This window comes from Oreochromis aureus, linkage group 7 (genome assembly GCF_013358895.1).
Source record: "Oreochromis aureus strain Israel breed Guangdong linkage group 7, ZZ_aureus, whole genome shotgun sequence".
Lineage (NCBI taxonomy): Eukaryota > Metazoa > Chordata > Actinopteri > Cichliformes > Cichlidae > Oreochromis > Oreochromis aureus.
The window spans coordinates 38,493,783-38,507,585 of NC_052948.1; the positions used below are offsets into that span (position 1 = coordinate 38,493,783).

The 13,803-nt window shown below is 38.3% G+C and overlaps 1 protein-coding gene across 1 annotated transcript in view; it reads left to right on the forward strand.

Annotated features, from left to right (window-relative positions):
• The first annotated feature begins 3,614 nt into the window (after positions 1–3,614).
• grin3a (glutamate receptor, ionotropic, N-methyl-D-aspartate 3A) overlaps positions 3,615–13,803 on the forward strand; it is a 70,558-nt gene continuing 60,369 nt past the window's right edge. The window contains exon 1 of the mRNA XM_039614750.1: positions 3,615–3,784. Within this exon, the coding sequence (XP_039470684.1) occupies positions 3,615–3,784 (170 nt within the window). The remainder of the gene's footprint in view (positions 3,785–13,803) is intronic.

Sequence of the window (13,803 nt, forward strand, 5' to 3'; positions counted from 1 at the left end):
ATACTCTGGCAAGAACAATCATGTCATATTCACTTGAGTCACTTTATGATCATTCTAGCTTATACCTTATGGCTGTGACAGTGACACCTCTGAGTTTTGGATCCTTTTCATGTTTTCACCTATTAAAATAACCTTAACACACACTTAGGAATACCTTTTTGATCGTAATAAAATATTTCACTATACTGTAGTATACACATTTATTATCCAGACTTTTGGCATATGTTCAAATTGTTCCTACCCTTAAGGGTTTCACTAAACTACTCATCTTAAAAGAACTGTCTGAGCCTTTCAGAAGGAATGTTTGTTTCTTATGAATATAACAGCTGAATTTCGTTGCCAACTATTCATTACTTGAATTGAACTAAAAAAAATCAACTTAATTGCTTACCAAAAAGGCAATCCATCTGATGATTCCTGCTTTTTTTGTATTACAGCAACAATCATGTTAAAAAACAAACAAACAAACGAACAAACACTGGCACATCTAAGGGTGCCTCTCGGTGCCTTGCTTTGACATTTCAATCACACATTAAAATTGTGAATTATCAAAAGAAAAATTAAATTGGAGGACAAACCAACAACAGTAAAATTAATTGTTTGATGTGATGACAAGAGCGCTGTTCAAATCAAGTCAAAATGTTGTTGATGGCAGTTTACTTAGACAGAACACCAGGTGGCTTGAATAATGGGTTTAAAACCTACATTCACTGTGTATTCAGTCACAACTTTAAACATCATCATATCTTTTCTCAGAAGGGCCCTTAAGTATGCTGACAACATTGTGGGATGACTCATCTGACGGTGTGTTGACTGTTCAGTATTTCCTTTGTACTTTCTTTGCAAAGCTTCATTTACTTAAGTGCATATTTGGGTAAGAGGTAATGTAGGATATATGCAAAGCAACCCAACAAGCTCCTCTGTGTCTCACCTGCTGGCTGACATTTGAATGGCTCGGTCACCTTCAAATGCCACTTGGCTTTCTGCTCAAGTTGAACAGAACATTTAAGCTGTGCTGTTAGTGATTTTAATTTAAGTTTTACACTCAGATGTCAGCACCTCTGTAACTGTTCCTGGTGAAATCAATTTAATTTGGATAAAATGAGAAAAAAATAAGGTCTCACCCACAAGCACCTCACACCTAGTTAGATTTTGGTAGCCTGAACAAAAATTGAAAGGTCATGCTGTATTTTGTACTTTAATTTATTCAATCATTAACTTGTCATCTTAACATGAGCATGCTATGATAAGTACTTGCGTCTCCCTGTTATAATTCATTATTGTATAATTATATTAGACCATCGCACATCTCCTCCACGACCTATTGGTCAAACAGCCAAGCACTTTCCGTAAGAGACTTCTGCTCTTCTCTGATAAAGAACACTAGGAAGTCATTCCTGCCAAAAGCTATTACTCATAAAATAATTCTCCACTGTGTTGGATGAGAATTCTTCTGACAGCATGGGGTTTTTCCTCATAACAGAACATACTGTTCACCTGGAATTCCCATCTATTATAGTATGCATAACATGAGTTAGAATTCAGATTCAGATCTTATCTTTCTGGTATTTTTTTCAAATGTGTGTATACATCTATCTATCTATCTCATATATAAACCATGTTCACAGTATAAAATTTTCATACTTCTTATATTTAGTATAAAGTTCTTTCTGCTTAATCTGTAGTGATAACCTATACACTGTTTTTACACATAACAAATATTGTGGTCAGTGTATATCTAGTAAAAAAAAATAGAGTTTTTCTTATCTTATTTTTTTATTACAGTTTTTCTCGACTGGTTTGGCTCATTTCTTGAAACCGAGATGACATTCTCAAAACCATAAGGTCATTTGGCCAAACAGTCTTACAGTGCTGCCCAACATTATAGCTCACTAGCAAAATCAAATATCTTTCCCCAAACTCTTCGTCCATGCTTCAAAAGCAGATTCCTTTCCCATATAAAAGGTCAGTACAGTCAAAATAGCACAGATCCTTCTCAATTGCCTTGGCACATGTGCATTCATTTAGTGCTTTTGTCAGAATAACCTGGATGGTTTAGCACAACACCATGGATCCCCTGCAAAAGCTCATATCTCTCCCAAAAGAGTTTATCCATGTGTCAAAACTAAATATCCTTCCCATATAAATAGTCAATGCCCCCAAAATGCATTATACCTTTGGCATTGTTTAAGCACTGTAAGTCAAAATGCTTAGACGTTTTGTCACTGAGGCACAGGTCTAGCAACAGAATACCACTATGAATAAAACCAAAAGATTTTACAGTAAAATCAGCCTCCAATAAACCACTCATACTCAAGGAAACTGTAAACATTTGTATTCGTACAAAGAAATGTTAACATTAGAGAACATACTGTGAAAAGAAAACATATACAGGATTCTGTAAATGTGAACAGTTATAAACACAAACAAAAACAAAAAAAAAAAAAAAAACTCTAGCCTACCATACTGTAAATAAAGTTTCAGAACTATAGTACAGTAATATTTTCAGTGGTCGCCATTGTCACCCTCTCTTTCCTGGCCACCATCCTCATCCTCCTGGCCATCGACGCTGCTCTCTGTCAGGCCATAAATTCTCATCCACATAGCAACGGATATTTTCTCGTGCGATGCAGCGAGGAAGAAACGGCGTGAATGTCTCAACCATCCCCTACATTGATCCCCTGTGATGTCCTCACATGCAGCATCCATTGCATGCAGCAGGGCCCTCTGGTCTTGAGCCTGATGCTCATACACCCTCCACCTCCAAGCTGAAAAAAACTCCTCAATTGGATTTAGGAAAGGAGAGTAAGGTGGAAGAAACTCCATTAGCATCCGGGGATGGGTGGTGAACCAGGTTCTGATGCGTGGGCATGGTGGAAGTTCACATTATCCCACACAATGACATAATGTGGTAGCTGAGGTCCTTCTACACCTCTCTCATTTTCTGGGATCAGATCAGTATAAAGGTGGTCCAAAAATTGAGGAGCTTTTGTGTATTGTAGGGCCCTAAACTGGGAATGTGTGTGGCCACACCTCTTTCTGATATAGCGGCACACATTGTTATATTTGCTCCTCGCTGGCCTGGGACATCCACAGTGGCTCGGTGGCCAATGATGTTACGACCACGCCTTCGACCTTTGGCCAGGTTGAAGCCAGCTTCATCAACGAACACTAGGATGTGAGGGGTTTCGTTGCCTTCTAATGCCATTATTCTCTACAATAGAATAGAAATAAATCTAATCAGTCAAGTAGAGACAGATACTGCAGGGAGGATCTAAAGTACTGTACAAACAGGGAGTGGAAAACTGAAGACAATTTCTAGGCAAAATGCTCTAGTCACACAAAGCTGGATTCTGAAGGTGAAAAGGATAACGCAAAACAAAAAAAACAGTGGTAACCATGTCTTACTGTAATAGTGTTACAATGATAGACAACAATATAACATCACATGACGATATTACAGTACTCTAGGCCTACACACACACCAACACTGAATAGTTCAATAGCATAGTTCTGTACCTGTTTTCCCTGCGAAAGGTTTGGATGCTGGAGGAGACTGTAGACCGAGGCACATTAGGCTGCACTCGGCGACCTGCCTCTGCCATTGTGAGGCGATGGTTTATAACGTGGTCAATAAGGGTGGCCCGGATTTCATCTGGGACATCATGGTGCCTCCGTGCTCCTCGGCCTCTTCCCCCTATTCCTCCACGCATTCTCACTCCTCCTCTTCCTCTTCTTCTTCCTCCTCTTCCTCGAGCAGGAAGTTGCTGTTGTACTTGGCGAGGTGCTTCCATGTTCACACTGCAAATGAAACTGGCCCCGGGCCAAGCTCTGTCTATATACTTTTGGCAGCAGTCATAATCATAGACAACACCTGTCAGGTATCTGAACAACCTGTTTGATTGGTCATCTGAGATGTGGGAAACTGCTCCTTCGTTAGTTCTAATTTCACCTGATTGATTGTCAAGTACTGTCATAACTTTATCAAATGTTCCAAGATATTCTTTCATGGTATTATATCTTTGACTAATTTTGACAGTTGAACAGACAATTGTGCATATGATGACTTACACAATGAAACCATGCTGATATGTTTTGGAGTGAGTGACCATTTCACTGAAAAATCAACTAATCAGTTTAGATCGGCAAGATCTATTTATTTGGAAAATGTGCTAAATGTGGGCTCATTGTGCTAACTGTAGCTACTTGTACATAATCATTTGAAAAGAAGCACAGAGTCACTTGAGACATGTACTAAAGCATTTGCAATTTGATTAAACCAATGAAAAATGACATTCTGTTGTGAACAATTGCAAGGTGGTTTGGAGATTTGTCCATGTTATTTTGAGAATGTCATCTCGGTTTCAGGAAATGAGCCAAACCAATCGAGAAAAACTGTAATTGATGTTACACCACCAGTATTTTATCTCCCCGAGTTAGGAAAAAATAACATATTCAACATATTTAAAAAAAATAAATAAAAAATCACACAAATCACACAAAACACTCACCTTGATTTGAAATAGTGTCCAGGTAAAGCCAACATACTTGAGTAACATGATGAGGACATCTGAGGTTAACTATCCGTCCATCCATTTTTTTGCAGATCACAGGGATGCCAGGACCTCCATTCACCCAGCCATCATCGGGGTGACAATGAAGCTTTCTCAAGCCACATGAATGACAGTCTCACAAGCATGTTGTGAGTTTTCCCTGGCCTCCTTCCACTTGGGTTTGCCCAAAACACTTAGAGGCATCCTAGTCAGATGCCAAGAACCCCCTTAACTGGTTCATTTAGATAAGTAGTCAGTGGTTGTACTTGGAGTCCCTCGCAAAGGTTTATCCTCCTCAACCTTCAGGGAGACCTCATTCTTGCTGCCTATCAGCTATCTCAATTTTTTGGTCGCTAAGCAGAGCTATGATAGGAAGGCTATGAACAAAAGTTCGCCTGTAAATCAGCAACTTCACTTTCCCGCTCAGTTCTCACTTTACCACAACGAACCTGCACAGGTTCTGCACCAATCTGTCTTTCTCCTGCTCCGTTCATTTACTCTCTGTTTAACAAGAACACCTGATACTTAAACTTTGCAACTTGGAGAAGTAATTCGTCCCCACATCAGAGTCGGCACTCGAGCCTTTTCCAGATTAGAACTATAGCTTCAAATTTGGAGTTGCTAATTCTGATTCCAGCTGTTTACATCAGGCTGACAAATACCCCAGTTTAACCTTGTGGTCATCACTTGATGACTTGAACATGTTCGAAATATGAAGAAAAATCATAACCCACATTGCGCTTACATAAGTCATATAACAAAAATCTCATCTTCCTGTGTTTGCTAGATCCAGTGCAACCTAGTATTCATATGTAGGAAAAGTATTCACACGTGTAATGCTGTGGGGGTACAGCATTACACATGGCCAATAGAAAAGAAGGACGACAGGGAGCTGGAACACAAAAAAATGGCACAGTAAAGATAACGCACAACACAAATTATCTCAACCTAGCTGTCAGTGGAGTGTGTGCTGCCTTCTGTTTGAAAGCACCATAAAAGGGATCAAACATGGTGCACATAAAGAACAGAGAAAACACAGAGAGTCCCTTGAGGGAGGGTGCCTTGACACTGACAGAACACCTGCACCTGCAAGCACAAATGTCGGCTATAAATGATCTTAAAATTAATACTTTTTTAACTACACAAAAATTAACAAAGAAGCACAGTGGTGTGGTGGTTAGCACTCATTGCCTCACAGCTAGAACGTCCTGGGTTTGATTCCACCACCTGTCCAGGCCTTTCAGTGTGGAGTTTTTTTTTTTTTTATGAAATTAAACTGCACACAAGGCTGGCAAAGAAAACATTTTAAAAATCAAGAGTTGCAAAATCCTGTGATGAAATTGTAGAGTTTTGGAGAAGTCTTGCATCAAACAGTCTGCTGTGAACTGTGTTGTATTTTAGCTTGAATTTGGGGCAGTCAATCCTGTACAAACTGCCCATTGGTAAATGACTAACCTTTCCGTGGAATGATTTATTTACTGTTTGAAGAACTTTTTAAATCCCTTGCCATGATCACGGCATGATAACACCACACAGCTTCGATAGAAAAGAGAACATCAAAGGTCTAAATAAATAAATATGATATAAAACATCATGAAATACTTGCAGTGTCTGAAGTGCAATAGTAGTATGCAGGTTTTTCTTACATCATATTCACACGATGTGCCACTCTCGCTTTTGCCTTATTAATATAAATAATTTCAAATTAAAGTCATTTAGTTGCCTCAAAGGAAGCTTTTACAGCTTATATGCAGCTTATCATCTAAAAGTGCCTCTCTGTTGTTTACCTCATCATCTGACTGTTTCGTGAGCATGGGGGGAAAAAAGAAAAGAAAACAAGTATTTATTCTTGATAAATCCATGTCTGACTGACTGGCTACATTTGGAGTCATTCACACAGATAGTTGATAGTTTAGACCATAGGTGTCAAACTCTGGCCCTAATTACATTTGGCCCGGGAAGCCATGCCAAATTACTATTAGAGCTGGCCTACTGGTATTATACAGCTAATATATATATCGTTTAGTATTAAGCTTTGCTTGTTCCATATTCAGTTTTTCAGCAAAACTTGTTTGAGTCCATAAGAAAAGATTCATTCTTATATCTGGAGGAAGATTTTTTTTTTCAATAAATATTAATGTTAGCCCACGACTTTGTTCCAGTTTTGAATTTTGGCCCACTGTGTATTTGAGTTTGACACCCCTGGTTTAGACAGTTGATAGCTGAGAAAGCACAATAGCACAGCAGAAGTGAGACAGAACAATGCTATGATCGTTGAAATCTATTGATTGGGATTGAGTCTGTAATGTGTGTTTGCCACTGCACGTCTTTGTGTGTGTGTAATTCTGTGCTCACTTAGATATGCATCTATTTTTAGTGGAAATTACTTTATGTAATGATGAGAAATTGGGGTAGAAAATTGACTTTGCTTCCCTTTGATTCAAAGGCAAAGGTGCGGTTGTTCTCCTGTGAATAGCATGCAAAATAAATCCTGGCAATGCAAAGTTTTGGCTGCTTAAAAAAACACATTAGGAAGATATGGTAAAATTTGGGAGTTCATATAATACACATATTCTGAGGCCTATAGGCATGAGTGTTTTGCATCTCTTTGGTGTTCTTTTTTAGTCTCTGAGATTTGGTTTTACATACTGATGCAAATAATACAGCAAAACACCACCATTATCCCTGGTACAGCTTATGTTGCACGCCTTCTCTGAAGTCTCTAATGCTAGTGGTGTGATTTCACTCATTCTCTGGTTTGGGTTCACAGGCTCAGACAGCTGTGTTAGTTTAACGGATGGGATATTGCTTATTGTCAAAGACAATCTGTATGGATAAACATTCTGTCATTATAAACACAAAATGCTAAACGTATTGTGTGCTGGAGTCATTAAAAAGCAGAAACTGCTCTTTTGCATATACAGTGCACTTGGACATAATGTACCGAGACTGCTGGTCAGGGACATACTGCAAAACCTTAACTGAGGTCCCAAGATATAAGTAAAATACTGTGTAGCATGCTGGTGATAGCATCGTGCAGGGCTGTTTGGCTGCCAGTGGTACTAGTAAATTGCATAAAGTTGTTTGAATAATGAAGTAGGAGGCGCACCTCCAAATTCTTAAACTTCACCTCCAGTTAGCAGCTAAATGGTTGAAATTTCAACACAGTTGGGTGTTTTAACAGGACAGTAATCCCAAACAAACATCAAAACATGTATTTGTAATGGATAAAGCAGGCTAACATTAAGTTTCTGGAATGGCCTTTTCAAAGTCCCAACCACAACCCTTTGAAAAACTCGAAAGCCATGTAGAGGAGGTCACTCTCTTGTGAATTCATATTATTCGTTGAGAATATCTGGCTGACGGGTTTCTTTAAATATGTGGCAATTTGGTTTGTTTTTTTTAATATGTAAGAACTTTATTATTAAAACAGCATGGTTTCATAATGATATTGTAATCTTTATCAAATATGCATGAGGTGCACCAGTGGCTTAGCCCACATCCATGTTTCAGCAATAATGATCAAGCATTTGTACAGCTAAAATGAAGAAACCTTGCTGCAAGTATCACACTCAAGATTAAACCTTCTAGAAATTAAATCCTGTCATCCCTTCACAGATCCTGTATGAGCACTATGAGCACTATGGATGGAGTGAAACCTGCATGTCTCTAGGCTATGATCCATCCCTCTGCCCGTATATCTTCTTGCCATAATCTACCAAACCTATCAAGCATTTTTTCTGACAGTTCTTTTCAGACAGACTCAACCTGTCTGTCTACTGACCTGACCTTCCCACTTGTCAAAGGAATTTCGGCTGTTAAGGATACAGAACAGTGGAAAACATTTTCTTGTAACATGTTCAGCTTTCCTGTCTACTTTCACATAATCCTTCATAAATATTATCTACATATCCCTTTAGTATCTAACCTGTTTATTCTGCAGCTTGTTCTACTCTTGGTACACAAAGGTGTGAATAATCACAAAATCACAACTACAGTCAACCAATCAATAGTTTAATTTTCATTTGAAAAGCACTTGATAATAAATGCTGCAGAATGCTTGAACATATTACTGTGGTGGCTCATATCCCATCTAACTGGTACACCGCTCTGTCAAGACAAGCAATCCATCAATTTACACAGACAACATAATCTCAGGGGTTCACCATGGCCGATAGGCAACATCCCAGTTTTCCTCTCTATGTACTTAATTTGCACAGTAACTTGTATACTGTTCATTTGACTAAAACATGCCCTTTAACTCACACATAAACTACATCTCTGGGTGTGCCTTCTGGTTGTGCAGTATTTTCAGAATTATATAAGTCAATGCATTTAGCACATATAGGTTGGATTATTGTAATGTCATAATATCAGGAGATCCAAGAAAACTGCAAAAAGAGTAATGAAAATACAATAAATAGAAGGGGAGGTCATATTTCTCATATATTAGCTTTTCTTTATTTGTTCCCTGCAAAATTGAGAACAAAATTTCAAACCCTACTGCTAACATAAACCCCTAATGACCAAGCTCCATCATATCTGAAAGACCTTATAATACCATATTATCCCAGTGGGCCACTTCACTCTCATGGGGCAGGCTTACTGGTGGCTTGTGGAGTTGACAAAAATGACACGAAAAGCAGAGTCTTTAGCGTTTAGCTGTGAAAACAGCCCCTTGTCTTTTGGAGAAAGAGAGACTTTTAAGATCAGACTGAGGAACTTTCTACTATGATAATAGTTAGGTTTATATCAGGTGATACTGAGTTATACTGCTAGAGGCAGAGGCCTTTGAAGTGTGTGTGTGTATGTTTACACATCTTTGTAAGGACCAAAAATTGGAATTCAGTTTTAGTATCAGGGTTACAATTAGGTTATGGTTAGGTTTAGACTGAAGTTTTAGGGTTTGGCATTTATTTTTGATGGTTAGGGTTAGGGTGAGCGGCTAGGGAAAGCATTATGTCAATTTGATGTCCTGACTAAGATATGAAGACGTGTGCGTGTGTGTGTGTGTGTGTGTGTGTGTGTGTGTGTGTGTGTGTGGGTGTTTCTTTGTGGTGTATCTACCTGTATCTTCCTGCAAGTGTCTCTGGCTACAAAGCTGCACATTTTGCTGGCTGCTGAACATTTATTGTCCTCATCTTTTCACCCTGCTCTCCCCTGATCTCAGCTGATTAAGGCAAGAGGACTGCCTTCCCTGAACCTGGTTTTGTTAGAGTTTGTTTCTTTCAGATGTATGGTCAAAGCTAAAGGGTTCCTCACAATAAAATTGCAAGTGCTGTAGAAGAAGAAAAAGAACACACTGTGCAAAGATGAGATAGGGCTTGATATCATTTCTGAGACAGGCATAACCCAAATGTTCTCTTACCATAATTACTGCCATAGAAGTGCCAATGTCACTCCTGGCTATTTATTAGTATGAAGTGTTCTTTCTAAATGGACAGTGGCATCTTTGCAGTTAGCATGAAGCTAACATCAGTGTGAGATTAGTGTGACAGAGATGATGACTTTTAGTCTGTGTCAGTAATAGCATTCCTTTGTCTGCCAGTGTCCTCTACCAGGAAAATGAAAACATGCACATGAGCTAGTGTAATAAGCATCTCACTGAGATGAATGAGAGGTATTGATTAGGTATTGCTGATGTTTGCAGAAGCAATTACCTAACGCAGTATGGATCACAATGTGGCGTTTGAGATGAGACTGCAGATCTAAAACGGCAGCTTTACCATGACAGAAGGACACCTAAAGGACAGAAAATGGTACAGTCATTTCTTTCTGTAGTGACACTCTTTCCTCCCTTCTTTTCTATCCCTGTTAATGCTGATAGAAAGCAGCTCTATCTTGATGTTAAAAATGTGGCACAAACCAAAAGGGAGAAACAAGAAATTACTGGTTAATTGCATATTGCTCAAATTCTCACGACCAGTGAGAAAAAGAGAAGAATTTTACCTACTGACAACTATCAGCTGTAGGAAATATTTATTCATAAGTTATTTTCTCCTTTGGTTTTTATTGTCTAAGCTGCTCATATTACCTCCAACCAGGATACAGCTATGACTGAAGGCATATTTTATATCTATTCATGCCATTTACATGTCAGAAATGTTGGAAAAAACTAAGCTGATTTAAATGTGGTCAACCTCCTCTTTAAGGTCATCATCTTGTTCACTTCCAGACCACTTTCAATGCAGCTCCTACTTTTAGATCACGTCCTGGAAATCCTGTTTTTGCACAGAGAGGAAAAATCACCATTTTTCTGGGTGTCAAGCAGAGTCGTTTTCAGCAGTTGTCAGTTAAAGAATCCAGTCTCCAAACCCACCATCAGGTGAGGAGTGAGAACAGAAGCATGTTAATAATTTTTTTTAAACATTCACAGAATTGTGCACTTTGAATTAGTCCCCCAGGGTGAGACTGTCAACATGGACTTCATCTGTAACATCCTAAAGTGTCTGACTGTGTCCTAAATGACTGGAACTGTGATTCATGTCAGAGTGCCATCATGCATGACTAAAAACACATACACTAACACAGTCTAAACTTACCACCTGCCTCATTCACCAGATTTGCCTTCCTATGACTTCATCTATTCCCCAAAAATAATCATCAGATTGAACGGTTGCTGTTTTGACACACTGGAGGAGATTCAGCACACATCACAGAGGCACAAGTACAAAGGCACATAATGGGACTTGTCCAGAATCATCTACAGAAGAGAAAATGACTCAGTGGTGCACAAGAACAGGATCAAGCATAAGCCAATACAAACCAGGGTACGTGTCATTTTTTTCTTTTTTTAGCTGGCCATTCCCAGAAAGCTTTGATTACACCTCATATAATATACTTGCACTGATGAGCCTTACTTTTTAAAATTCTTAAGCGGAAAAAAACATCTCATATCACATGTTACACATTAGATAAAACAAAGGATGCAAAACCGTTCTCTGTGAAGAAATTCAAATTGTTTATACCTTCTTTGGGAAAGTCTTTAAAGTGCCTGATGCACTCAGTCTCATGTGTCCAAAGGCCTGTGTAAGAAAAAGCAAAGAGCTTTAAGCCTTCAGCTGTCCTGAAGTGAGGCTTTCACCTCTAGCCAAGTACCAGGGGTGGATGGACTGTCTCCACCTGAGACCCTGCAACATTTACCCATTCAGAGCTGTCACACCTCGCCCAAAGGAGAATTTATACTGAAAGACTAACAAGGAATATTTTGGCCATTTTTTTAAATTTTATAAGGCATGTGGATGTACCAGAAAGTCAAACTGAATAGTTGACTGCTATAAATCATGCAGAGCCCCCCCCCCCTTTGTTCTGTGAAGGATTTTTCTAAAAGTTATACTATAAATTATATTATAAATATTATTAAATACTAAATATTATTCTGCTGCAGGTCTGACACTTTTTTAACATTAACTCAAAATTTCTCCTTAGTGACATTTTTTGTTTTAAAAGCTAGAAATGAATCTCATTGACGTAGTAGCTCATCGAACTTAAGGTCCATCACATTTCAGAGGTTACTGTAATGTTTGACATACAAAATTATAGTGATAAACTTTATTGTGATTGTTTTCCTGGCAAATAGTTATATTCAGGCGATATTAATCGTGTTTCACTGAAATGTGATCAATACTCAATAGAATAAGCTCAGCCATCGTTTGGCTGGATGAGCTCTAATTTTCATCCACTTCTGCTTAATGTTAGTAAATTCAATATTAATTTTATCATTTTTCTCTAGATCTCATAAATTTAATTCAAGCCACTTGTGGTTTGGAACAAAGATGCTGACTGAGGCAGGAGTAGCAACCGGCACCTGTCAGAGATGCCCAACTGAATTTTATTGTATGAATGTGAAGTAAACTGTAGCACAAAATATCTTTCACATGAACATGTTGAACCACATTATTCAAAATATCTGTTGTAATACAAGAAAAAAAATGCATAACAAGTATGTTGCATCACATATTGTGGTGTAATGGTGAAACTGACACCCAATTTTCTTTTCTGCAAACACAAACACAAGTTTAATCATTTTACAATTAATTTACAATCTCAGCACAAACAATACAAATTGATAGGCTGTGGTTTTGGTTGTTTTGCACATATACTTTGAATTTGTTGCACTAAATTAACAGCTGACTCTCAGGGTGCTGTTTGTTCCCAGCTTCCCCCTGAAGCAAGCGCAGGAAATGGAATGGGGCAAAGTAAAATGCCCTGCCTTGAGATGATTCTACTTTAAGAGGAAACCTTTTGACTCGGCTTCAACATCCCTGCAGTGCAGATGGAAGCAATGAAAATCAGTCACCAGGCTCTTTTTTCTTCTCACCCCAGTTCACCAATTTGCCTCTGCACCAGTCAGAAAAATTTTAAGTGCTCCTTATCATCGTCAAATCAAAAAGCTTTAAACCACCGTCTACTAATCTAATATCCCTTAAACTTTTTCCTACTGCAACCTTAGTTCTGAAAAAGTTGAGTCTTATGCAAAATGTAAATCAGAGCAGAATTCATTTAAACTGTGTGTATTTAAATGTGTGCGTAAACGATCTAAAAATAGGAGAACTGGGAAAAGAGAAAAGATAAAGGCAAAACAAAATTTGAGGGACAGAATCAAAACAAAGACAGGGCAGAGAAAATAACACAACAGTCCTCCCCAACCCTTTGTCAATAGGGCACCATGCGGTCCTTGGGGTAGCCAACAGAAAACAGAAGTATTGTTCTCCTCTGCCGAATCTCGGTTTTGAAATCTGGGGCAATGGTCCAAAGGGGAACTGACAGAGACTGTCTGTCTCTGAGATAAAATGGAGCTTCAAAGCAAAGGCCAGTTGCAGTTTAACATTGATTGGAAAGCATCAAAAATGTTTTTCAAAAAACTAAAGCTGCCCACTCACTAACCTCTGCTTTCAGTGCATTTCTTCTACTGTTGGTGGTTCAATATTGTTTCTTATACATTTTCTTGTTGTCTATCTTGCTATGTGTGTTTCTGTTCATTGTACGAGGCTGTCATTATTCTGTAAGCATTATACATGACTTTTGCACAAAGGGGGTCAGGCAGAACCCAGAAGTATACAGCTGTCTTCAAATCAACCACACTACCAAAAGTGTAGCATGTAAGGTAATTACAACAGTTTACAAAATATTTTGTAATACCGAAATGGATGTAAATTATATTTAATATAAACAAACAACCTTAAACTCACATTTCAAATATAAAGCACTTATGGTACACTTAAACATAATCAGTTATAATTAATTAATT